At 34.3% G+C, this 27,354-nt stretch overlaps 1 protein-coding gene across 5 annotated transcripts in view; it reads right to left on the reverse strand.

Annotated features, from left to right (window-relative positions):
- Positions 1–380: 380 nt before the first annotated feature.
- Positions 381–27,354, reverse strand: part of BCLAF1 (BCL2 associated transcription factor 1) — a 30,412-nt gene continuing 3,438 nt past the window's right edge. The window contains exons 2-13 of one of the 5 annotated variants that reach the window (XM_042939908.1): positions 23,817–23,921; positions 21,676–21,789; positions 20,000–20,905; positions 18,187–18,852; positions 17,864–18,033; positions 15,430–15,535; positions 14,411–14,495; positions 11,861–12,036; positions 10,566–10,746; positions 9,280–9,426; positions 3,125–3,337; positions 381–2,966 (exon numbers count right to left, since the gene is read on the reverse strand). In XM_042939908.1, the coding sequence (XP_042795842.1) occupies positions 2,961–2,966; positions 3,125–3,337; positions 9,280–9,426; positions 10,566–10,746; positions 11,861–12,036; positions 14,411–14,495; positions 15,430–15,535; positions 17,864–18,033; positions 18,187–18,852; positions 20,000–20,905; positions 21,676–21,779 (2,760 nt within the window). In that variant the 5' untranslated portion in view covers positions 21,780–21,789; positions 23,817–23,921 and the 3' untranslated portion in view covers positions 381–2,960. Of the gene's footprint in view, positions 2,967–3,124; positions 3,338–9,279; positions 9,427–10,565; positions 10,747–11,564; positions 11,728–11,860; positions 12,037–14,410; positions 14,496–15,429; positions 15,536–17,863; positions 18,034–18,186; positions 18,853–19,999; positions 20,912–21,675; positions 21,790–23,816; positions 23,922–27,354 lie in introns of those variants that run through there. The other 4 variants (XM_042939907.1, XM_042939911.1, XM_042939910.1 and 1 more) reach the window with 4 other exon arrangements.

Here is a 27,354-nt window from a genome sequence, read left to right on the forward strand (position 1 = left end):
AGTCTAACAAAACAAAATCCAACCTCTTTTTAGTTATTAATGTACTACTATAGTTTTTAAAAAGAGAAGTAATGCTGATTCTCCATAATATTATGGCTGGCAAGTTCTTGTATTAAGAACAAGAACAGGAGAACTAGACTAGAAATCTGGAATTCCTGTATTCTCTAATAACAGCTTGGAATTACCAGGGAAAACAAAAAAATAACAGTATATGGGGTTTGAGTTTTGTGATGTATCAACCCCCCAAAAAAGCCATAGCATACCAGTAATTTTACTAACAGAGGAGTTGGTATTCAAAAATCTATAAATAGGTCACAGAAATCAGCTGTATAGATCAGATACACAGAAATAGTCTCAAAATCAGGTAAACAAACAACGGCTATTACCACTTATGACATTTTATTGGCATATGACAATTTACAAGGGTCCCTGTTGCAATATACAACACACTGAGTAAGAATCGTTTAGCCATCTACATTCGTTCGTATTGGGTAGTATTTTTACTCAAATTATAATTTAATTCCCAACACTTGATTTTAACTGTGACAAAAGGGAACAATAGTTAATTCCTTAAAGTAGGCTGCAATTGGAAAAACATATTTTGCTATTTTATATTAAAATTCCTAGAATGTTGAAAGGTATACACACCTAAAGACTGAGTCATGGCCTTCTTAAACAGGTTTCTTAATCCTTTCTGGAAATATCCTTTGGTTCATTTTTATTTTCCTTCTCTAGGCAAAAGGAAGTCTGTTAATGCAGGTATCAAAGAGTTATTTTCTGTCATTTGTAAACAAATACCCTTACCATTCAGCTTTGTAACATGTTATGAAGTGTGGAGTTAAATGTGGCTTAACACAACATAGGCTTTTCATATGTTTGGCTCTGAAAAAGAGAACATCCACAATGGCATCCTACTGCAGAGTTCTATCACCCTTCTTACTAAATTCTGGTATAATCCTCTTTCCTCAATTTTGTGTAATAGAATAAAAGTAACCGAATCATGTATCTATTTGGGTTAAATCAGCACATTTGCACTTAAAATATAACTTGCTGATAGAATTTGGGTAGGTTTATTCCCACTCCCTATTAAATAATTTCTCAGCAAATTCCCTTTTTCCTATTGTCTTAAGTGGAAAAACAAAACTGCACATTTATAGTCATGCACAGAGATCCAGTATCTAACCAAATAATAACTTAAAATAAAAGCTAAGTTTATTTGTATAAAATAAAACGGTTATGAAAATTCTTGTGTTGAAGATTAAATCCATGTTGCTTTCGCATGTAATTAAGTATTCTTCTGACTAGGAGAATATTAGCTGTGTCCTGACTAACATAACAACAAACTTGCTTTGACAGTATTTCCTCTGCTCTAACGATTTCAGAAAAGACAAAATTAATAGGAGAAATCATGCAATACTAAGGGTCCTAGGGCCATAAACATCATGTATATTGAATTTTGTTTTCTTATTTTTCCCTTACAGTTCTTAGCAAATGCCTTTGGCTGCAATCAAGGTGCTAGGAGCACTGCAAATCACGAAGGATGAAAGATCCATATATTAAGATCTTTGAAAAAGTTTACAGTTAACAGAACAAGCATTTCCTCCTTTTAATGCAAACATATACAACTAACTTGGTTCCTGAATTAACAAATGAAATTTGACTACTTTTACAGATGGTCACTGACAGAGACTTGACAGTGAAATTTACTATTTTGAGTTTTCATCTTAAGAGCTATCAGCATAAACAAACAAAAAGATAATCCACATCTGAAAGATTATCTACCTGAAGAATAGAACCCTTGGGAAGAAAAAGAAAAAGCCATTTTATAAACTGCAACTGAAAATAGGGAAAAAGTAAAAACCAAGTTAGACCAATGCTGCAACAAACTTCCTGTCAAAACTTTTTATTGAAAAACAAGTTACTTAAAATACTAATTAACATAATGGTTTTTTTGCCTATTTTTCCTTATGGTTAGACTACAAACTAATGTTTCAGCTGTCCAAAAGCTCAAATAAATATGTAAGATATGAAATCAGGTACATCTTTTTAATGTATCAACTTATTCTGCAGGACAATCCTCTTCCACACCAACACCAGGATTACAGGTTTTGTTCTGTTTCTTAGAAGATGATCAGTAAGAATGGATTTTGTCATCTGTATTATTACAGACCAGTTCCTCTCTCAAAGATTAGCTGATATCTAAGACCATGACTCAAACTTTCAAATAAGAATAGAAAAAACATTGAATTTTCAGCCCCAAAAGTAAAGGCTCCTAAGAATGGTTTTATAGGCCACTGCTTGCTTTCAATTAAAAAAAAAAATTTTTTTTCTCGTAATTTTCAATCTTTTAATAGCTTGTACTTTTTAACTATTGATAAAGCTTTTTTCTCTTTTTAAACATTTGCTGACGTGTTAAATTAGCTTAGTTTGCCAAAGTAAGAACCTTTTCTGTGGTACACCTCAAAAATTAGTCACCCTACAATGTAGTGTGTTTGAATTAAGGAGAATGTTAAACAGATGTATATAGTTAAAATAATTAGTGTGGTCTCTATAAACAACTTCTGTCCAGGGATTTGTATGTAGAGCTAACGTTTACTTCAGAATAAACATTAACAAACAGGGAAGGAAGAGAATCAGAACTTTCACAGAGCTGTACTTGACCATATCTTATAGACAAAGCGAATTACAATGCATGTAACAAAAACAGTAAAAGTATTTTTTTAAAAGTTGATAGTTACAAATATGGTACGTAACAATTTTCTACTTTATTTCAGTACAATTTTCAACATACAGTCTACTATTTTTCAAGATATTTGAAGACTTAAAACAAAATTTCTATTGACTACTTGCAAACAGTAAAATTTAAGTAAAATGCTTACATTCTTATTTGAAAACAAAAATCAGGTAAAAAAATGGTGGGTGCAAGTTCTGCTCTCTGTTGCAATCTCACTTCAGATTTACTATTCCTAAAAAAACAAAGAGAAAATAAAGATTAGCAAAAATGTGGAGTGAAAATTATCCGTAATAATCATTGTTCCTAAAAATGAAATAATGAACTAACTGGCCCACCAAACCCATAATGAAGAAAATCCATTAGAATCACTAACAAGATGAAATTTTCTACCTTTTCTTCTTTGCGTCTGTCCTTCTTTTCTTCATTATTTTCCATGGTCTCTTCTTCATCTTCAACAATCCCGTCCCCTTGGTATTTGTCATGAGTCCATTTTGGACTGCTACCTGATTTTTTGAAGTTAAAGCGCCCTCTGCCACGTTGAAAAGTACCACGACCTCTTCCTCTTTTGGCCCAATAATCCACACCATCATCTCTGTCATCATGCTACAGAGAGGTTAAAAACAATCATCACTAAAATGTCTTTCTTGTAAGTAAAATGATTATAGCCCCATTAAGTCATGGTATAAATCTTCTGAAGACTGGGGTATGGGACATTGGTAAATGTCTAAAACACATTAAAACAAAGCCAGTAACACTGAATTTTACAGTAAAAATGTACTCCATTGTGAAATCAAGTAAATACATCTTACTGCTTTATAACCCAAGCACTGCAAACTGTCCAATTTTTTGGAGAACCTCAACTGCTAAATTACTGCCAACTTTCATAATTTTGACTTTTTTGCTTTCCATTATTTCAATCTAAGTCCACTTGTTAATATACTGCATGCAAATGAGATAAAATAACCTTTATTTTTCCCCAAAACTACCAGTCATAAAGACGTAACAGTCACAAAAATGTTATGCAACACTTATTAAATAAAATAAATGATATGAATTACACCATACATGTAGGAACAGATTTTAAAATCCTACAGAGATTTAAATCTAAATCAACGTATATGGCACATTAATCTTCTAGGCTAGAGAATTTCACATGCTAAATCATGACAGCATGGTCCCTAGAGTAATAACTTATTTCTTCTTCACTAACATAGTACTACAGCTTTCTATTACATTTTAACATTAATTTTTCATTAACTCTACCCCAATACAGATATTCCCCAATTACAAATTGTTCATTAATCAAACACAATCTACAAACTGAAAAGCCCTTCACTTTGTGGATAAGTAGAGGAGTATTTTCGCAAAATACCAAACAAAAAGCCAAAGTTCACCTGTAATATAATTTAATTAATTGTTGCCCACCTCAAACTCTCAAGTCTGTCACCTACAAAAATGGAGAAAGAGGCAAAATGATGCCCCTTAATAAGATACTGGGTATAATGCAAATAATGTTCCATAACCTATGAAGTACTGGTATTGACCAGCTGTCCAAAAGTCATCAAAGCTTTTTCTCAAGTATTATGTGGTATAAGCACCTTTTTCAAAACACAGAATGTGCCTTTGTGCATATTCGTGTAATACAGATCACCCTCCTGGCATGACTTGCAAAGCTCAGTTACACAAGTAACACACAAAGCAAAAGAGCACTTACCAATTTCTAATCCTCTATCTTTAACAAGCTGATGAAAAATGACAAGCTAGAGGTGTGTATGACTCCAAAAAGAGCGAGTTGAGGAACTATCAAAAGTGTAGATTTCAGAATGTCAGAAAGTTTAATTACAAACCTGAAATAAAGTATTTTAAAATATTCTCTCACTCAAAATGATACCCACACAACTACATAACTTCAGGTTCCCTTTTGGTATTGGCACAAACCACCACTTAAGAGTTTGTGTTTGTGGCATTTACACAGTATTCCACTTATTTGTGGGAAGAAGCAAACAGGTTTTGAGAGTCAGAGGCATGTTTAAATCTAAACAGAAGCTGTGACTTTACGTTCTCATTTTAAAAACTGGGAGATAACCATGAAGTCACACAGATGATCTATAAAAAGTGCCCATCCCAGTGTATGACAAGCAAGCAAAGAGTGGTATTAATAATGCTTACTAAGGGTAAGACGTTGTTCTGAGCACTTTCCACGTATTTACTCCTCTCATCTTCAAACAACCCTATAAAATACTGTTACTAATCCTACTTTAGATCTAAAGAAACTGAGGCACAGCAAAACTGAGCTACTTGCCCAAGGTCACAGAACTAGTTCTCTCCACTACTCCTTCAGCCATCACCCACAGTATACATTTCCCAAGTATCTGGTGGCAGTAAATGATTTCCATATAAGGCAACTAACAGCTACAGAAATAGAAAAAGCAGAGGCAAAGCTAGGCACTAAAGTTAAACAAGCCATCACCTTTAAATACCCAACAGCAGCTAAAAGATTGTATTTTTCAGAGTATCCTGGCAGCTAGGGGACATTTTAATGCTAAGCAAACTAACTCTTAATCTTCAAGTTCTAACTTCTAAGATATTAGTCCTACTACATTTTTTTTTTTAAATGAATCACTTCACATGATAAAGGACCAGAGAAATTATTTGTAATGCACAAAAACACATTAACAAAGGAGGCCATATTACAACAAAACCTCCTGAATCCTCTTATCTCTTCTCCACAGAATGATCATGTTTCAAAGGGCTAACTGATTAAAACTCCTACCCTGAAACTCCTTCCCCACCAGAGATTTTCTCTTCCTCAGAAGACATCAACTCTACACTGAGAACCTATCCACTCCAGTACTTTCCTACTTGCTCCAACTCTTCACATACTCACCCCTCCACAGAATTTCAGGTTCTAAGATAGACTATCTTTCCTACTTGTTATTGAAAACATCACCATATCTTTGCATAAATCCAAGTGTTGAGATGAGAATTTTCAGAAAAGAATACAACAAATGTTACTATTACTCAATACTGGAGAAAGAAAGGTAGGGTGCTTTCAGAACCCTAGTTCTGGAGCCCAAGGCATGGGTTCAAATCCAAAGTCCTATTCTACTAACCATGGTCAAGCTGCTTAATCTGTATACCCCAATGTTTTTCATCTGTAAAAGTAGAATAAAGGACTCCCCTCGAAATGATTTTTTGTAAGCATGAAATAAATTTATACATGTAAAACAGGAACCTAGCACAGTGCATATGCTCAATAAATACTATTATTATTACTAGTAAGTATTAATGTTTCATTAGTATGGGCAAAAGCAGGGTGCCTGGGCAGCTCAGTCCATTAAGCGTCTTTGATCCCGGCTCAGGTCCTAATCTCGCAGTTCCTGGGTTTGGTCCCATGTTGGACTCTGTACTGGCAGCGCTGAGCCCGCTTGGGTTTTTGTCTCACCCTCTCTGCCCCTTCCCTGCTTGCACGCATGCATACACTCTCCCTCTTGCTCTCTGATAAACTTAAAAAAATATATATGTGTGTGTCTGTGTGTATATATACATGTGTGTATATATATATACATATATATGTACATGTGTATATATATAATATATATATATAATTTATATATATGTGTGTGTATATATATATAGTCAAAAGCTCCATGTTCGTCAATTACTCTTAGGAGAACATCTAAAAGTTTTCAACCTCATTTCTTATGAATATTTTTGTTTATGTTTCTAGTCTCAACGATAGCGGTCTATAAAATATATTTGCAAAAGAAGCAAAATCTTTCAAATTTAAAAATCCATGTAAAAACCAGAGCTGTCATTTCAATGGTTCATTAAGAACTAAAATAATTAACTCTGGGAATTGATTTGTAAGAAAAAAAAATGTCTTAACATATTAATTTGGGGGTGCCTGGACAGCTCAGTCAGTTAAGCATCCGCCTCTTGATTTTAGCTTAAGATGGAGCCCCACACTGGGCTCTGTGCTGACAGCAAGGAGCCTGCTTGGGATTCTCTAACCCTCTGCCCCATCCCTCCATCCCCCACCCACTGTGCATGCGTGTACTCTCTCAAATAAAATTTAAAAGCTTAAAAAAAATGTTACTTCTGGGGCGCCTGGGTGGCTCAGTCGGTTAAGCGTCCGACTTCAGCTCAGGTCATGATCTCACGGTCCATGAGTTCAAGCCCCACGTCAGGCTCTGTGCTGACAGCTCAGAGCCTGGAGCCTGTTTCAGATTCTGTGTCTCCCTCTCTCTCTGCCCCTCCCCTGTTCATGCTCTGTCTCTCTCTGTCTCAAAAATAAATAAAACATTAAAAAAAAAAAAAAAGTTACTTCTGGTGCACATTAGTCTGTGACAAATCCAAGTGTATGTTTTATATAGAAATGAAGGTTTTTAAATACAGCCCAAAATAGCAATACATAAAATGTTATTTGCTACTTCTAAGTTCCTAAAATCTTAAAATAACCTTCTTCTTAATTAGTAAAACTACTACCTAAATGCCAAACGAAAATGATATGTCCCATTACAAGAAAAAATTACAACATCGGATTCTAAAAGTATGCCATAGAAAAATGAAGGTGTGGCCTAAATTAAGTATTAATTACTATCTACTTGTCCACCTCTCATTTCCCTCTTAATCTTTTGACCTATAACATTTGGTCTACTTCTCTGACTTTTTTTTTTTTTTTAACAGTGTGATATTTTTGCTATCACTCACCCACTGCTCGCCCCACCTTCAACAGGGTGGCCTTTTAATCTCTTCTGACTGGGTGATCTTAACAGGGCTTTAATTATGTCCTGGAAGATGATGGCTCCTAAATTTTTTTTCTCTAGATTCACATTAGCAACTTTCCATTGCACATCTGCACTTAATTTCTCCCAGGCACCTCAAGAACAGAACTTAATCTTCTCAAATGGGATCCTTTCCCTTGTATTCCCTATCCTAGAGAGATCCCTTCATCTTACTACCAATACCCAACTACATACAAGATCCCTGAGTAAGTCCTCATTAATATTACTTTAACTTTTCCATTACCTAGCCCCTTAGTCCAGACACTCAGTAACTCTCAGATCGGTCTGTACAACCATGATTTTTCTAAACTCTGGTTAAAATCCGTATTTATTTAGATATAGCCTCCCACAACTTAGTTTCTGCTTTTTCTTAATTTTACCAAACTTACACCAACCACCTAGCCAAAGAGTTCTATCTCAGGATGTTTCACGCCTACAATCTGCAGTATACCTGTCTATTTTTTAAGCTCAATATTCAATCCCAGTTCCTCTATGAAGGCTCTCCCAATCACTCTCTTTGAAATAATCCTCCATTTCCTGCCTTGGATGAAATCCACTACACATATATTTTGAACTTTTGTTTCTAAATTTTTCCAGCCAAGAAATGATGTATGTCTTTGCATTCATGGTATCTAACATAAAGAGCAGTCTGTGAATATATAAATTCTGAAAATCAAAAACAAGATAGATCTTTTAAACTTTCCTATAACTGAATAAAGTGCCTTTTACTGTCCACGTTGTCAACTCAAGCAATTCAAACAAGTATAAATTTCCTCTTAGGGGAGCATATGTTGAGCAAACAGTATGCATTAATACCCTTTAAAAACTTTTTCGGACTTTGTTCATTAAACTACTCAAAAGAATCAAACAGAAGCTAATTTTTGATTGCCCATTCTTCAAACAACATAGATCTACTTCATCATTTAGCTCTCTCCTCTCACTTAGCAGACAGGTCACGGGTATTCAGGTGTATTCAAATACATTCATAAAACACTAAATGAAAGACACAATTCTATAAATCTAGTACTATCTTCCTCCTTGCTTCTGCAAAACAACTAATCTTCAGAACTGATCTCTGAAAAGCTATTTAAGAAATAAATACTTCTGGTAATAGTTCTGGTATTTTCCTAAGTGTCTATAATGCTGGATGGACCCTTTTCTCCCATGCCAAACTACAGAAAATCTCCATCTTTACCTAGAAACTCTTTCAGGACCCACCTCCTCTAGTTTCACCCCTTAGAAAACTACTTCAGAGGAAAAAGTATCACAAAGAAGCATCAAATTAGTGTAGCTAGCAACTTTCCATATGGAATTTTTCATCCTCCTTTTATTCCAGAGGAAGTACACAGCCTCCCTGAGATCCTTAATTACATGTTCTGTGAAAGAATTCTTCTGTCTTTCATTTAAACAAACAGCTGTGATGATGGAAGATAAATCTTAATGAGATGTTTCTACAACTGTCATTGTCTTATAGACAGATATGAAACCTATGTTAATGTTCTCTGAATGTGGCTATCTAATCAGGTATAGTTTTAGTTTACCCTGATCAGCCTATAGGTGACATCAATAAAATATAAACAGGACTAAAGGGACCCACATTTTCGAAACTTCAAATCATCTGGGTAGTGAATTTTTAAAAGGTTTCCTAAATTATGGCAAAAACTCCTCATAGTAGTGGATACCTGTACTCAAATGTATTCACCCAGTATGCTTTGAAAATTAATGCAAACCAAATAAACACAGATTTCTAACACCCACCAAGAAGTACTTCTTGCTCTTTGGGGTATATTCTGGATCCCATTCCTCTTCCTTCGGTCTCTTTTGAAAAGTAGTATTTGAGTTGTTTGGACCAGTATTTGTCCCAGCAAAAACTCCTCTGGCTCTTCCTCTGCCTCTAATTCGAAACTGATTAACATTAACAAAGCTGTTTAGTAATGCAATCAAAAGGTATTTAGTTACATGCAAACTCTAATTTTACTGCAGTAACAAAAAACAAATTCCCTACTTTCCTTCCTAAATCTCAATTTCACAGCCACTGAGGACAGAAAGGGTGGCCATTTTATACTATAGGCAAAAAAAATCTGCCCACTGAAAGCTGAATAAGTTAAGAAATGCAGTCAATTTAAGTATTAGCATACTGACTACAATTTCATAGCCTGAACTACTTTTTTAAATAATTAAGTTGGTTCTTTCCCCTTTTACTACCCAAAAGAGTGGTCTAATTCTTTGAATTATTATAGGAGTCCCAACTGTTCAACTATCACCTATCACCATATAAGCAAAGCTCTTCTCTTTCACAAATGATCTAATTAATGAGCCCTACTAATAACTGACTGGATACTCACTCGAGGTAGGAATCTGAATATAGAAATTAAAGAGTCAAGAAGATGCACTACTGTGAAGTTGTAATTAATACTTGTAACAAATTTATGCAAACATAGGGATAATGTGTATGCTATGTAGAATAAAAACAAAAGCTATATGATTTCTATGATTATACACATATAAACAAGGACTGGAAGGCAAAACAGGCAAAATAAAAATAGCTGTGATACAGAGATTAGGGTTTTTTTTTTAATGCTTTAAGATATCTATTCAAAAACTAAGTGATTAAAGAACTGGATCTCAGTAACTTTACTTGACTCTTGGGTCTTCATGCACCATGTACAGTTATTGATTCCAAAATTTTAAAAAGTATCTAATTGATATATGTATGTGTGTGTCTGTGTGTATAGTTGTATATATATGTGTATATATATATATAATTATATATATATATACACATATATATATACAGCTCTTTAAAAATCAGAAACACTTTTTACTCTGTATACAAAGAAAGCATCATCCCAGCTGCAGCCCTTCCTCCCAACCCTTAAATGGCATATCTTAATCAATATATACAAATACAATTTCACTTTCCAAGACTAATTCTAACTGCAGAAGTAATGACTCGCAACAATGTCTAAATCATGAATTTTACTTTATGTACAGTGCTCTAAAGTAAAGCCCTACCAACAATCAAAGGTAATTCTATTACTTACAAAGGTTCCTCGTGGTCGGCTAACTCCTCCAAAGCCTGAGTATTCTTTCAGTTCGTGGTGAGTTTTAAACTCGTCTTCTCTTTCCTTCTTACTCTCCTTTTCTTCCCGAGAACTGGGAGAAGAAGGTGACGCTGAAGATGATGAAGATCGAGAATGATCTTGCTCTCTACTTTTATGTTTACTGCAAAATAAATAGAGAAAACAAAAAATATGTGCTATTTTTAAAAAGACAAAGACCCTGTTGAATCTTATAATAAAAGGGATATTTTTCAAGTAAAAAAAAAACTATCCCCTATTAAAAATGATTACATAACTAAAATGATTGGGTGTTAAACTTTGATACAGCCTGTTTCCATTCTCCTTCAATATTTGTTTTACGTAACTACTGAAAACATGATACAGACTGCCAGTTAAAAACTAGCAGTCTGGAAACTTCAAGAATAAGGTTCAGTTCTTCAGTATTTTTAACTTTTTGTTGTTGTTATTTTAAAGAAAGGAAAAGAAGAGTAGGAATAAGTAAGAATGTTTTTAAGGCCAAGTTTCAAAATGACTGCAGTATGTACACTTGGGGTGAGAACAGTTGATATGGTTTGGGCCATTACTCCATTAGAGAAATAAAAGCATATGACATACAAATACCGGTAATAAATTAAAAAACACGAGTAAAATCCACCATTTACCTAATGAATAGCAAGAAAACGATTATCTATGATACTTAATATTCCTATTATTTATTTGACTCTACGATGATCAATTTTACATGGTTCTAACACAACACCCGGAAAGGTCATACCTGCGGTAACTCTTACCACTGCTAACAGTATCCATGGAAACATTACTTTGAAAGATTAATACACATTGCTATTTCATAAAAACTAGTCCTTCCTCCCCCCCATCTCTCCCATGTTAAACCACTAGATATCAGTTTAAAATTCTTGTACTCTGGGTGTTATGAGTTGAAAAAGTGCGGAATCAAGCATAACGAACCAAAGTTCTTACACAAACTGTTTCTAGAAATGCACTGCATTGAAGTCCAACCTCCTGATGTAGCCTGGATAATAGGACACATTAATTTGTCATTTTTTTTTTCAGTGTTAGCTTGCTATTCCAAAGTTTTTGTCCTCATCCACCATAAGCCGTGTAAAAGACAAATACATTTTTGCTGTAAAACAAATAATTTTAATTGTTTAAATTTAAACATTCGATTACACAGTCAAAATTGAAAGCAATTAAGCTGACAATTATTAAAGGCTAATTAGAAGCTAAAACCTAACTCAGACAGTTTTAACAATTACCTGTCATCTTTGTAAGATTTGTATTCCTTGTAATCTTTTGGAGTTTTTTCCTGCTTTCTTGATCCACTGGATTCCCTGGAGCCCTTGGAATCCCCCCGTTCTTTACTTCTTTCTTTTCTCCGACGATCAATGTCATGCCGAAGATCAGCAGAATCACACCTTAATTTTTTATCTCCCTATAAAAGACAAATGTAAAATACAGACTTCAGGAGAGAAAAAAAATAAAGATATATACCCAAATTTTATGCCAGTTTTTAATCTGGTATTTTAGTACCAGAAATGAGTGGATCATAGCATACTACTTCCATACTTAGTTTTAGTTTTTGTTAAAAAAAACACACTTGGTTGTTTTGACTCAACATTTGTATACACAGTGCAACGGGACTATGAAACTAGGGAAGTTATGAAAAGCTAACTATCTTGAAAATATCATAGGTTTTTGTTCAAAGCAATCCATAATAAACTTTGTACAGCAGAACAAAATAATTGTTTTTCCACTCAGCACATCCTCATTGTCATCACTCATCCTTTTCAAACAGCTTTTTTGTGAACAGCTGAACAATGACAGAAGTTATAGTCTAACTGTGGTTGTAGTATAGCCATCTACCTATAAAGTTAAGGGATCCTAAAGTAATGGTTCTCATTACTGAAGCCTCATTTTATCATCAAGCTGTTCCCAATTAGGTTGATGAACCCAATAAAAACCACTTCAAAAGGAAAAATTCTGTAATTTCCATAACATGCAAGTGGAAGATGATTAACAAAACCAAGTAAGGTTGAATAAGGGTAGAAACAAAGCCAGAAAGATATTATTCCCAATTCTGTACTCAGTATTTTGGGCCATATACTGCCCTTTCTCAATTCAGGTATTGCAACGGACATTAGTTTAACTGGGCCACAATTCACCTCCTTCTTGTTCCATTGCTTTTTCAAATACTATATAATTTAGGAAGATGGAAAGAGGCATCTAGGAATGAAGAAAAATTATACATCAGTAAGATGCTAAGCAATGTGGACATCCTTGCTAGTATTCAACAATAAAGAGTACTTACTCTGGGAAATCTAGCTATAATATAACTGTTCATCAAAAAAAAGTATAAATATATCTCCAAATGGTATCAACTACTCACCTATTTGCTCCCTGGGTAATTAAAAAAAAAAAAAAAAGACTAATCAAGAGTAAAAACCTTCCTTACTCACCGAGGTATTACCAAGCCCACAAGTAACAAGATAATTTAAGTAAAACTACTTTGTGAACTCCAAAACTATACATACGTTAAATAATAACACATATTATTCATTCAGATCGGAAGACGAAGGACAAAAAGCAATGTCATATCCTCCACTATCTATCGTAAGTAATCACTATTTTCTCTCCTCTAGATGAAAACATGGTCTGAGTAATGAGGAAAGAAACAAGATACTCACTCTGTCAGAGCACAAGGATAGACTAAATTGTTGGCAAAAATAAACCAACATTGAACCCAAGGTATTGAAAGGAAAAGCCAAGATTAGTATTCACTTCTCAGAATCTGTTTTTCCAAGATCAGTATGCCCACACAAAGAAACCACTTTCTTTTAAGCTCTAAATTTCTCATTTAGTAAATTAATAGCATGCCCTATTAAAATATTTGTAAAATACAACCATTAATAACAGCTTCTGGTAGTAAAGTGCCAACGTTTTCATAATACCTCAACTATTCAACTCTGCAAACACATGTAGTCTCATTTTTCCGATTACAAAACCAATGTCCAAGAGACTAATTATTTTCCAAGCATCATACAGATAATACCTGGTTATAGCCAAAAGTGGAACCAAGCAGCATTTCCAAGTCCCCTGCCCTTTTCATTACAACAGACAGTTGCTCCTTTTCTACCTGTCCCCACATTTCTACTAGACCCATATGACTTGTCCTATGGACTACTCTACCTAGAAAATGTCAGTTTCAAATCATCAGCATGTATCAGAGTCCCCTTAACAAACACATTCCATTCTCATAGACCTCCCTCCCCCACCATTCACAGGTTCTTTTCTCACATTGAAAACCTTCCTTCCCCAACCCACAGAATTCAATCCTGACAGTTTCTGTTCCAACTGTTCACTTGTAAATTGCTTCTCAGAACACTTATTTCATAGTCCAGACCAAAAATGCCCAGTAGCATGGGGGTTACTTCTTGTTCTCACTGTGAAAAACCTAGAGATATTAATTTACGCATATATAAATCAAGGAATACTTACTCTGGCTAATCTATTTCACCTCAAAACTTTATATAGAAACCCTACTATAATTCTTATCTTTGCTTTTGTAATTTTCCTTTGTCTACTCAGAACTTTCTTACTTTCATTAGCATTTTAAAAAGTTGGTTTAACTAAGATACATAGCTTAATTTCTTTTATAAAGGAGCGCTATATACACTACCTTATATTCATATACTTACAAGTTAAAAATAGAGGACCTCTGCAAATACTTTGTCTACACAAACTATACTTAGCATATATCATTAACTAAGCCCAACTTAACAGTAAAAAGAAGTCCATTCAAAACATACCTTTTGATTTTCTTCTTTAAAAACTCTCTCTTCTCCTGCTAAACGAGTATGCTTCCTCAGGGCACTTGGAGAGATGTCAATTCTCCTTAATGTAAAACAAAATATTTGTAGTCACAGTAACTATTGTTCCAAAAATTCCTCAGAACTGTCCATTTTTATAATGTCCAGTTATTTCTCTCCCAATCAACTTTAGCATAAGATTGTTAATCTAATTCCTGGTAGACAATTAAGAAGACTACATCCATTAAAGGTGAATTAAAATGCTTCAGATATTTTTATATATAAAGAAGTTTAACTTTTTAAAAGAAATTTATTTTAATCAAAAAAAAAACGTGTTTTGATTACATTGAATGTTAAGTGGCAACCATCATACAATTATATACCTCCATATCTTTAATACACACATGAATATGGTTATTTGTTCTTAAGTATCTCCATAGTTTGACATATTCAGTGGCTCTTTAGTGTTGTCCCTGCCTTTCCTTGCCTTTTAAAAGCTAGTGTCAACTGCAACTTCTCAGCACTTCTTCAGCGGTCACCACCAAAACCCTACCTACTATTTACTAAGAACTCAGATACCTTATGACCAATACTAATTGTCACCACCACCCTGCAAAAGAGGCACTGTTGTCCTTATGTGGTAGATGGAAAAAACTAATGTTCAGAGATTAAATAAAGGGTTACTCTAGGCATCCAACTCCCTCCCAAAAAACAAATGTGTTAGCTATTTAATTCCTTACTGAGTAGTGGTTGATAGTATTTTAAGTTCTAGGAACCTGTTTAAACAAATAAAATAAAAACTGAAAAGAAACAGTAAATTATAAACTTCTCAAGGCTGGAAATATACTTATTCAAGGTATAAATAAAAACTAAAACCAAAGTTCATCTTGTATCATGATGACACTAGCATAGCTCCAATATGATCAGTATCTTCCCAAAAAAACAAACAAATAAATAAAAGAAACGGTGTCTTCCTATCAAAACAGTATTTTTATACGTCCATTCAATAGTGCACATACCTGTGTATCTCAGGGCTCTTTTGCCTGGCACTATGTTCTTCAGTGGCTTTCTGATACGAAGTGAACCTCTCGTTTAGAGTCACTGCAGCTGATTTGAAGTATTGCTCTGTTGATTTAGGAGAAATACTGCCCAATTAGTTATCTTTACTTCAAGAGAGATTTTCATTTGTGACAGAAGGGCATGTAGCAGGTGAAAAGAAAATAAAAATACTCAAGAAACCTAGCAGAAGAGAATCAAGTGTTACAAAGAGCTCCTACTCTGTCCCTTTTAACTTCTTCTACCTCAACAAGTAACTGATACAAAGTTCGTCAGAAAACCCTGTCAACGCTGCATAAATTCCAAGAACAATCAATAGACTAAATTGAGAATCTCTAACTTGATTTGAATCATACACTACTTCCTCAAACAGAACAAAAGGAATAATATGTGAATGTCCTTATACCTTGCCAATATGAACCAGGGAAGTTACTTCAAGTAATCATTTGCAAAAAATACTGAAATAACTACACAGTTGGTTTTAGTGAATACAATTACTTCATCAAGAACTATACTGACAACAAAAACTGGATTTAAGAAAAAACTGAATACTACCATTTCAATTGAAAAAAATATTTTTCAAATCAATTAACACTAATTACTCCAAAAATCTGGCATCTTGGCAAACCTGACAGCACATTCTCTATTATTCTCTTGTCCTTCTCTTAAATTTTAAAATTAGTATTATCAATACTAGTTTTTAAACCATTCAAGATACGCTGTAAACGTAAAATAGAAAGACGTATAAAGTCATGAAATGTTACATTACTAAGCAAGCTATCTGCTTAACAGGTCAACATACATCTTTGTCAACTTACCGCCCAATATCCAGCACATGTCTCATAACCAATCATTAAAACTTGAAACGGCCACTACAAGGGTAGTGCCTCAATCATAATTCCATGAAACCCAGGAATTTGAGCTAGCAACTCAGTTTTTATGCCATTTTTGCCAGGAAGACAGAAGATTCAACTTTGCCTGTATCTTTCAACAGCTATTTTACTTTGAAACATGGATTTTGCCATTTCAAAACATATTCCAGGACCTAGTTACAATGAAAAAGAAAACATCACTGGGCATTTTCAGCTCTAAATTAAGAAAGAGCTGTTCAGATCGGTTGCACAATACCAATAATGAAACATAACTACAGTTCTTTTAAAAAAAAAAAAAAAAGAAAAAAAAGAAAAAGAAAATGAAAAAGAAAAAATTTATCAAAACCTGATCTCAAAATTCAGCAATAAACTGTAAAATGTGGAGACAGGTCAAAAAAAGGCAAAAAAAAAAAAAAAAAAAGAAAAAATGTTAATGTTTCATATTTTATGTACCACAATAATATGGTCACAAACTGGTTCACAAACCTAGTTATAGCCAAATAACAAAACTTTTTTGTTACCCTTTTTAAATAATTACAGTCAAAAAGAAATTAACTATTCACTGTTTTGAGACATCAACTGCATAAAGAATTTGCTAATGACAAGTTTCAGCTATTACAATGAGTTGTTCTCATAAAAAGACAAATTTTTTTTAAAAAATGGCTTTTAAGACCAACAACCACGTAGCTTCCTGGGTAAGAACCTATTTCATAGTAAGCTGCCTTTTAAACACAAAAAGAAAATAACAAAAACAAAACAACCTAATTGCCCAAAAAGTCATACCCTAAAACATTTGAAAATTATTAGTAACTTTGAAGCTAGAATTACATACGGGTGAAAATAGAGCATCATTACTTTAGCTAAAATGAACACATGTAACATCTTTAGGACTTAAAGAAAGGTTATTATCATCCACTATTCATGTAATCACTACTCATCTAACATATTTTTAAATCACTTGAACTCTTTCCCCTTTAAAACTTCCAATAATTCTTTTTCCAGTTTACCTGTCATTTTAAAAAGCTAAGTATTACAACAAATTAAGTAACACAAAAATATAGATAGAAAAACAATACTACTTTTCCACTGGTATCGGGTTTCTTTAAAAGTTGAAGTATTACTCTCAGTAATACTCAAGTCACCATGGCCTTGCTTTTATTATAAATCTACGCAAGAGTACATTGTTAAGTCATATGCATGCAAGGATAAATCATCTGTAAGCATTCTACCCTTCCAATACAGTATGACACATTTCAAAGACTTTGCATTAAATATCTATCAGTTTTGTCACAATACAGATTTTTAGAGTGTGTTTTAACTCTATTTAGTGTTTCAATCACTTTGTATTAAGTACCTCTATGGGTCTTAATGCTAACAAAACTGATAGCTCTTTCATGAAACTATTTTTCCAAATTTCTCATGGTGTCTATATATTACTTGCTAGCCCTAGAGTACATTAATTATTAAAAGCCTAGTTGTTCACTTTCATTTACAAGAAATAGTTAATTCGTACTAATAAACATACCTTTAACATGATGAACCAAGGACACAATGTGTTGAATAAATGACTCTGAAGTGCTTTTGCTGGCCTGTGGCAACTTAATGTGGTCAAAGATGGATCGGAATTCTTGTTCTTTCTTGACAGAATGGACAAGTGTACTAGCAAGTAGCCTGTCTTTAGTCAAGGAAGCAGGTCTGGAGCATATCGGTAACAAACACACACATAACAAACAAAATATACCATTGGTTTGAATACGAAAATGGGAGTGTGTTCACAAAATAAGGTAATTAACTAGAATATTAACTAAGCAACCACAGGTTACTTCCTGGGTATCAATGTGGAATTACCTGTTAGAATCATCAAGTGGAACGGGTGCCATTTTGAGTTTGACTTCAGGTCGATGAGAATCACTGGCTATCATTTTGATCCTAAGTGGGCTCTCCTCTCTGAAGGTAGACTTTTCTCGTGCATCCAGATTCTTGTGTAGAGGGGGACTGTAATCAAAGAGGTCTTTGAGCTTTTCAGACTTTACCTGCTCAGGTGACTGAGTTTCTTTCTTTACTGTTATTCTTTCAGAATTTTTGTCGTCTTCCTTGTGCTTATCTTTTGCAGTGCTAGGCCTTTCCACTACGTAGCCAGTCTCTTTAAGTTTATAGTTTTTTTCTTCTCTAAATCCATCACTTTCTCTATTGCCTTTCAGTGAAACTTTGGACTTGTACTTGGGTCCTTCCTCCTCAGTATTCCGGTGAGATGTAGTAGCAAAATTTTTACCCTGATCTGCAAGGACTGACTTCCTGAACTGTCTATAGTCCTCTGTCTCCTCTGTGTCATCCCCTTCGGAATCATTAAACTTTTGTTTTCCAGACTCTTTATCGCTAAAGTAATCTAGAGCTTCCTGATCTTCCCATTCTCCCTCTGCCCTCCCTTTCTCTGATCCTTTCTCCTTTGGAGCCTCTTTATCCCTGGTATTACCCCTATCAAGCAGGAATACTCTAGACTCTTCATCTGTGAACCTGTGAATAAGCAGAGAAGAGGATGGTAACTCTGGATTGCATTCACTGTGGATCACTTGTATACTTCTACATGTTGCCCAACATCGCAGGACCAGTAATAAGAGAAAAAAAAACCACCGAAAACTGTTTTTCATAATTCTACTTTTAAAAAACATTAAAAGCAGCCATACAGCACTTACATACTGAGTTTTTAAATAAATATACATGAGACCTCCTGAAGTTTAAAAAGTAAAAGCCATTCTCAAAAACCTGTTCTAGTCATAGCCACAATTCTGCACGAACAAATCCAATTCCAGAAATTCTATAACATGCAACACTTTAATTTTTGAGGCTAAGAACCACTAATAAACAATGTACCTATCTATGAGAACTCTACATATAATTATACTCAAAATTTCAGACTATTACACTTCCCTACTAAAAGAAATGAATTCACAAAAGTAAACTTAGTAATATTATTTAATACTCTAAGTGAATCACAAAATATTTCACATCTGCTCTGCTGCAGAAAATGATTTCTGGCAATACTAAGTAGAAACTGTATTAGTTCAATAAAAAATTTTATTCTAGGTTATACAGCAATATGCCATAAATAGCATGCCTGTTCTATTTTCTCAAACTACATTTAGTAACCAATTTTCACTGAGTTTTTTAGCAACTCTTCGGCAATGCTTTAAACAAAGTATATTTCAAAGGTTACTAGAGCAAGAAATAATTAGCTTTTCTATAGTCAGATAGATTTATTAAGAATTGGCAGTTGCATGTAGAATACCACAAAAGTAAGAGCACGTACTGTAACTATTATTCACATAGGTCACGTTATAATGGTGAAGAAAACAAAATAAGCTTTCAATGCTCTAACACAAAATTAAGTTGTTACAACATAACTATTAGTTATGCTTTATGTTACTACATTTTTTGTTTACATTAATTCTAGACTGACTGAAAATGGATTAAAATTGAAAAGAAATATAAATTAGCTTCTATTAAAACACTTAATTTCCAAAGTTACCCAAATGTAGTAAAAACCACTTGGAATTATAAAAAAGTCAGGAGTAAAAACAATGCAATTGTAAGTCTTATATACCCAAACAGAATCCAAAGAACACAACTATTAATATTATAATCTAAAGATTTTAGTGTTTACCTTTTCAAGAATTTTCCTGTCTTTGCAGTTTCCTGATCTCCACCATCAGGATAAAATGAAGAACGTCCCCTAGCCTCATCTCTTGGAGCATTCTGTGGTGTGATTGTCTTTGCAGGGCTTCTTCGTGAAGGGATATGATGAATTGGACTATTCTGAGAAGGACTGTACCGACTAGATCCATTTCCAACAGAACCAGACCCAGATCTTTCAGGACTATGCTGAATGGAATGTGAATGCTGAGAGGGGGTGTTTTTTGCAGAGTGAACTGTACTGAGCATGGGGGCATCAGAGCAAGACGAACTCTGACTAGGTGGTGTAGCAATCGGTGAAGGACTATGAGGAGATCTGGGACTGTTATCATAGGCTGAAAGGCCAGGCCAAATATCACCAGATGTGGCTGATGATTTGTTAAACTCATCAATAGATTCAGATGGATCATGTTCAAATGTATCTTTCGGTTCCTCCTGTGATTTACTTTTCAAAGGACTCTCTTCTTGGGGCTCCCCTTCAGCTTTTTTGGTTTGTTTTTCCTGAGACCCTCGTCTTTTAGAGACAGGAGATTTGCTATATGGGGATGAAGAACGAGAAGAGGATGATCTTGGAGACCTAGAAGATCTATATGACCGGCGAGATCTGCTTCGGGATCTTTGAGAAGAAACGGATCTTCTTTTTGGACTCCTGGAACGTGAACGACCTCGTCTAGGACTCCTAGAGTGTCTTCTATTCCAGACAGGTCTATAACCACCTCGATGGTATCTACCTCCTCCTCCTTGATAATACCCTCTGCCCCTTCCTCTGTACCCATAAGGCCGTCTCATTCCTCTATTATTTCTGTAATCTCGACGATAATCTCTAGAATAAATACGATCTCTACTACGAGATCTTGAGTATGTCCTGGAACGAGACCTAGAACTAAAAATGAAATAAATATCAATGTAAGAAAAACAAACTATTCTATTCTACCATTCTAAATACTTCTGGTTGAATATAACATGTAAATAGTCCAAACCAAAAACGTATATGGAAAAAAAAAAAACCCTCTCATTTATACAAAAGTAAAGTTTACTGTTTTCAATGAACAAAGTTTCATTACTAAGGTAAATACTGAAAGAATAAAGTAAAGACCTTAGGAATGAAGGCACACAAAAATGGGAAAAAATGGATATACCTAACAGCAGGACATACTAAACAAATTACAGAAAAGTTATTCAGGTACTTATAGTAAAACAGTAAAAGAATATTTAATGGCATGGAAAAATATTCATCAGTGACATACTACTGGCCAAATGCACACATAATATTGAGACATCAGAATCAGAAATAATGAGAAACTATGAAATAATATGCAAAGATGATTTACTGTCAAATAGTTCTCCCATTATTCATCTCTTAATGCAAATTCAAAGAAATCTACCATACATGTACAGTATAGTAAGAATCTGAGATATGAAGTCAGACTAACTGAAATCAAACCTAAACTCTGCCATTTACTAGCTTGCAACCTAAACAATTCTCAATTTCCCCAACTCTACAATGAAGGTAGATGAATTCATTTCACAGGGTTATTTGAGAATATATTAATGACTTTAGCATTGTGTCTAAATATAGCAAGCACTCCATGAACATCAACGAATACGACTATCATTATTAAAAGAATTAAAAACACAGGAATTCACCTGTATCTCTTCTTTCTAGAATGTGATCTTGATCTTGATCGAGAACTAGACTGTGATCTAGACTTTGATCTCGAAGAATGTGATCTAGAATTGGAGCGACCCATTTCTTTTCTCCTAGTCAATAAGAGAACAAAAAAGTAAACAACAACAACAACAACAACAAAACTACCATTCAATTAAAGAAGTTTCACACAAGACAAATTGAATTTTACAAGGCACAAGTTTCTCTAAGGATCTTACTCATCATTGTTTCTTTTTTTTTTTTTTAACTTTTTTTAACATTTATTCATTTTTGAGAGACAGAGAGAGGCAGAGCATGAGCAGGGGAGGGGGGAGAGAGAGGGGAAGGGGGGGGGAGGAAGAGAAAGAGAGAGAGACAGAATCCAAGGCAGGCTCCAGGTTCTGAGCTGTTAGCAAAGAGCCTGACACGGGGCTTGAACTCACGAACTGCCAGACCATGACCTGAGCTGAAGTCTGACGCTCAACCGACTGAGCCACCCAGGCGCCCCAGGATCTTACTCATCATTTTCAAATGAATACTGAGACAATTATCCCTGACTAAAACTATTATCTTCACCTGCATAACAGGTACTATATATTGTAGATACAACAGCACCTACATGCCTTAATTCAAAAAGGAAGCAGCTGCAGAAGCCAGAAAGTAATATCAGACTGCAGCAACATGTTAGAGGTTATTCCATGACCAATACAAATGCCTACCTCTCCTGTAAAAAAGATAAATATCACAGTATTACAGATAAGGAACCTGAAACAAAACACAAGTGGCATAATAGTGAAAATAATAATAATGATAATAATAATAATAAACCTAGCGACTGTCATCCTAAGTGCTTTATGGCCTTAAAATGGAACTAAATTAACCACTCCATGCATATAATGCTGCATGACTACATTAGAAAAATGGACTTATGTGACAATGCTAGTTCACCCTGTAGCTTTCTGGTAAGTCAATGGACTGTAAAGATTGCTGCAAAAAAAGACAGTGGAACTACAAGAAAGAGAGAAGTTGGGCACGAGTATTCTAACTTTTTCTAATATTGCATTAATATCTAATGGAATAATCAGACCTCATTGGGTACAGAAATCATAATAAGACAAAACGATTTAGGAAATCTACTCACAAAATTAAACCTATAGATGTACCTCCCAAGTTTATATGTGCCCCCCAAGTTTGTTTATGCTATAACTATTTCCAAGTTTCAACTAACTTATTACTGAAATCATTGTTTCCATAAAAATTGACTCACTAAACTTGCAACAGCCTCCAATTCTCTTACAACCCAGTATTTTTGAAGGCATTTAACTTTACCTACCTAGGCTCTGCTCAGTATTATGAAATAATATTTATAAGTGCTAACGCTGAGTTGAATTACAGAAAAAGCAACCATCATATCTGCATATACTTCATTAAAAAACAAATGACAGGGCACCTGGGAGGCTTAGTCGGTTACGTGTCCGACTTCAGCTCAGGTCCCGATCTCATGGTTTGTGAGTTCAAGTTCCACAATGGGCTTGCTGCTGTCAGTACGAAGCCCACTTTGGATCCTCCTCTGTCCCCCCTCTCTGCCTCCAACCCCACTCTCATGTGCTCTCTCAAAAATAAATAAACATTTAAAAAAATAACAAATTCAGGGTTTCAGATATATATATTTATCTCAAAAGAAAACATAACTATCCTCAAATACACAAACGTCACCTCTATCTTCTCATAAATAAGGCATATGTAAAGATACTACCTTCCTCAGAGTTGTACTGAGTACTAAATGAGTTGACACAAGTAATACAATCAACTTTAATTAACATCAGTGCAAAAGTGTTAAAAAGTTATAGAATTTCTCTTATATGCATAAGGGAAGGAGTTATTTTGTTATTTTTAAACAGCTTTGTGTTCTGAGTCTTTGATGTATAAAAGTGGAAGCAGGCACACAACACAGAGGCAGAAGATAGAGAATCTTTCTCATAAAACTTTTAAAATCTGGCTTACTTCATTCAAGCCACCAAAACAAACACCACAAAAGCTTCAGACTACATCACTTTTAATCACTCAGACAGAATTATGAATTAGGTAGTCACATTTTCTCAAACTAAAACTGAAAACTAGAAAAACGAATGCTATTTACCTTGGGTTTTATTCAGGATTAAGCAGTCAAGTGAAGTCTTTGAGATGTTGTTAAAATTCTTCCTGGAGAAAACGTTCTGAGAAATTAAACTCTGAATTCAAATTCCTAGCAAAGATTAAAAAAAAAACACACAAGGAGTTTGATTTATGGTAAATTAAAATACCCACTTTTCACAAAAATGAATCATATTAGGCAGTGAAACTCTCAACAAAGGCACTAATGATTTTATGGAAAGGGAGACTGATTTAGGAAATAAACTTTTAACCATAAAAGCTTAAGAAATTTTTTTTGTTTTAATCAGAATGCAGATGTGCACCATGAAACTGACAGCACTTTTACTTTTTAATTTAAATACTTGAATTTTAATGATAGCAATTTGAGCTTTAGAAAACAGAAGCTATGCTGCTATCCTATCAAAAAAATTTCAAAGTGGCTAATATAATGCCAAATATGGTATTCTTGGAATAACAAAACATGTCACCTATTGGTTATTAGTATTCATAATGCTCTAACTATAACTTACCTAAAGTATGAGTTTAATGTTTTGCTACTTATCTTAATCTTTATTCCCTTTTGGCCACTTCCTTTCTACAATTTCATTTGAAACAGGTTTCTAAAATTCATATGAACAGCTATCACAGTAATCCTAGCTCTGTACCTAAAAGCATTTTAATACACGTAACAAACGTTCCAATAAAAGAACAACTTGTAAACGAAACAAGTATCTAATAAAAGCCAATACTGTTCCTAATTTACTATTACTACACAAATAAATTTAAATTTTGCACAAAATATTAAGCAGTTATCAATACTGAAAAAGTTAGCTTTATAAATAACATTCAGTGATTACCAATCATGTGCATAGGACACTCAAAAAAACATGAAGGGAGCAGAAACTAAAGAATACAAGATTGATACATGCCTAAAATCAACAAATTCATAAACCACTTTTAATGAAAAAAATTCACATAAATATGAAAATCTGTGAATCTTACCAAAGATCCAATAAAAAATGCAATGAAAGTAGAAATACAAAGGAAAAGAAATGATAAAATTAAACTGGTCAGTCAACAATGTTGTCCCCTAGGGTGCCTGGGTGGCTTAGTTGGTTAAGCATCTGACTCTTGATTTCAGCTCAGGTCGTGATCTCAAGGTTGGTGGGGTTCGTGGGTTTGAACCCCACATTGGACTCTGTGCTGCCACTGCAGAGCCTGCATGGGATTCTCCCTCTCTCCGCCACTCCCTCTCCAACTCTCTCTCAAAATAAATAAACTTTAAAAAAAGTTAAGAATATTGTCCCCTAAATACCCATGGCCCTACCGCTGGGAAAATTAAGAGATTTGAGGTTCAATCTACAAAGAACAGGAACTTAGTAATTAAGAAAAACATACTAAAATAAAATACAATAAAAATACAAGACTGGACACAAAAACAAAAGGATTTCTAAAGTACATGCATGTTTAGTTTTAAAAAGATCAAATCCCCGGGGGGGGGGGGGGGGGCAGAGAAAAACTCTAATCTTCTAAATTGATATATTGTTATGAAACTTTACTCTGGACCTTCTAAGTCCAACACTACTGATTCATTACTGGAAGTGACACAAGACTCATTTTAGTTAACACTTTCCCTAAACATTTCTAAAAGGCTAATTTTAATTTCTGCATATCTGAAGAAAAAGTCAACTGCCAAATCCCTCTTTACTCCAAGTCATGATTTTTTTTTTTAAATTCCAAGAAAATATACACTAGAAATAATAAAGAGAAGAAGGGCTGAAGGCTGTTTTACTAATAGATACATATTCTTGTTCACAATCTATAAGTATATTCAAGTACCCATACCAAGAATTCAAAAATCATATGTGAAGCATGACACATAATATATTTAATACTATTTAATATATAATATTTAATGAAAAATATATTTAACATTTAACATTAATATTTAACATAGTACAAAGACTACAGTCAGCTCAGCGAATTCTTTTTTTAATGAAAATCTACGTACAAAGCACTGTGCTAGTTTTATGGGAAACATGACTATGGCAGAGGTGCCTGCTCCCCAAAAACTAACTAGTGAAGAACAGAAATCAACAAATCATAGCAAAGACATCTTAAGTACCAACTTAATTATGCTAGGTGACCTTAAATAAAATCATCTCACTTAATGCTCATAATCTCATAACCTCTTCTCTCAAATTAAGAGAACTCTAAACTTTTAGAATTCATCTGAATTTACAAGGTGCCTATTACATGCCAGGTACTATTATTCCAGCACTGGAAATAGTGTACTTTAAGTAAAACATTAAGTTTCCTATTCCCTTGGAAATTATGTTCACAAGGGAGAGGGGGAAAAACCCAGAACATGATGTGTTAGGAAGTATAAAGGACTACAAAAATGGGTTCTTGGGCCCTAAAATTAAGGTTAAATTCAAGGGACATTTCAAGGTTCCACAGAAAGAACAGCATTCTAGGCAGAAGACACAAACTTGGCAAATTCAGGACAGAAAGAACACTAAGTTGAGGCACTGTGAGAGGAGAGGATGTGAGATAAAGTAGAAAAGGCAGGAAAGGACCAGATCAAACTGCATCTAGTAAGAAGGCCGGAGTAAAATCTAACTATATTGGGAAGGCTCCGCAATCTGGGAAGTCACAGCATCGCATTCACGTTTTAAGATGGCTGCTGTGAACAGCATGAACAACAGGGAGAGATCAAGGAGATAAATTACAAGGCTGAAATTCAATATAATTGGTTACCTGGAAAAGATAGTAGCAATAAAGCTAGAAAAAAGAAGCCCAGAATCTAGTTTGTAAGTGCAGTCAACCAGTACTTGTTCACAGGTTGTTGGTGTGGATCAGAGAGAAGAAGGGGGGAAAAAAGAAAATCAACCGCGGTCCTAAATTCTCAGTTTTGGGCTCAAACATCTGGGTGATGTGCAAGTTTGGGAGAGAAAACAAGAGATTAGTTTGCCATTTTTGGATGCCTATGGTCACAGAGTGTAAAATGGTTAATCCAAAATTTAACCCAGACCAGACCTCCTGATTCCAACTCCTGTGCTCTCTCCAATATACTGACAGGTGCTTGATGTGGCCATAACCTATATATAGAATTCAAAATGCCAAATCAATCATCCCTTTATTACAACCTTAGATCACTTACTAACATCAGAAAAAGAAATGTAAAAAGAGATAGGGAATAAATTGCTTTATGCATTTTTCCAACTGATTCACCAACCAGTGAGGAATGTAAGAGAGTAAGTCAGGCTTTATGTTTAAAGTTCTTAAATACCTTAACAAAGTATACCTTTTATGCAATACATTATGATCAGCTAGAACACAAATAATGAAAAGAGCAGACAATAGAGTTCAACAACACTGAAGCGCCCCCAAAATGGATTCTTTAGATAACCCAATCAAGCATATTTGAACCAAGTCTTCATTTTAGCAGATTCAGGGAGTTTGGCTTCCAAATTGTGATACAAATTATTGCTACTCACATCTTTAATAACGCTAAAAATTATATCCTAAGACTATTATTCCAA

This window comes from Panthera leo, chromosome B2 (genome assembly GCF_018350215.1).
Source record: "Panthera leo isolate Ple1 chromosome B2, P.leo_Ple1_pat1.1, whole genome shotgun sequence".
Taxonomy (NCBI): Eukaryota; Metazoa; Chordata; class Mammalia; order Carnivora; family Felidae; genus Panthera; species Panthera leo.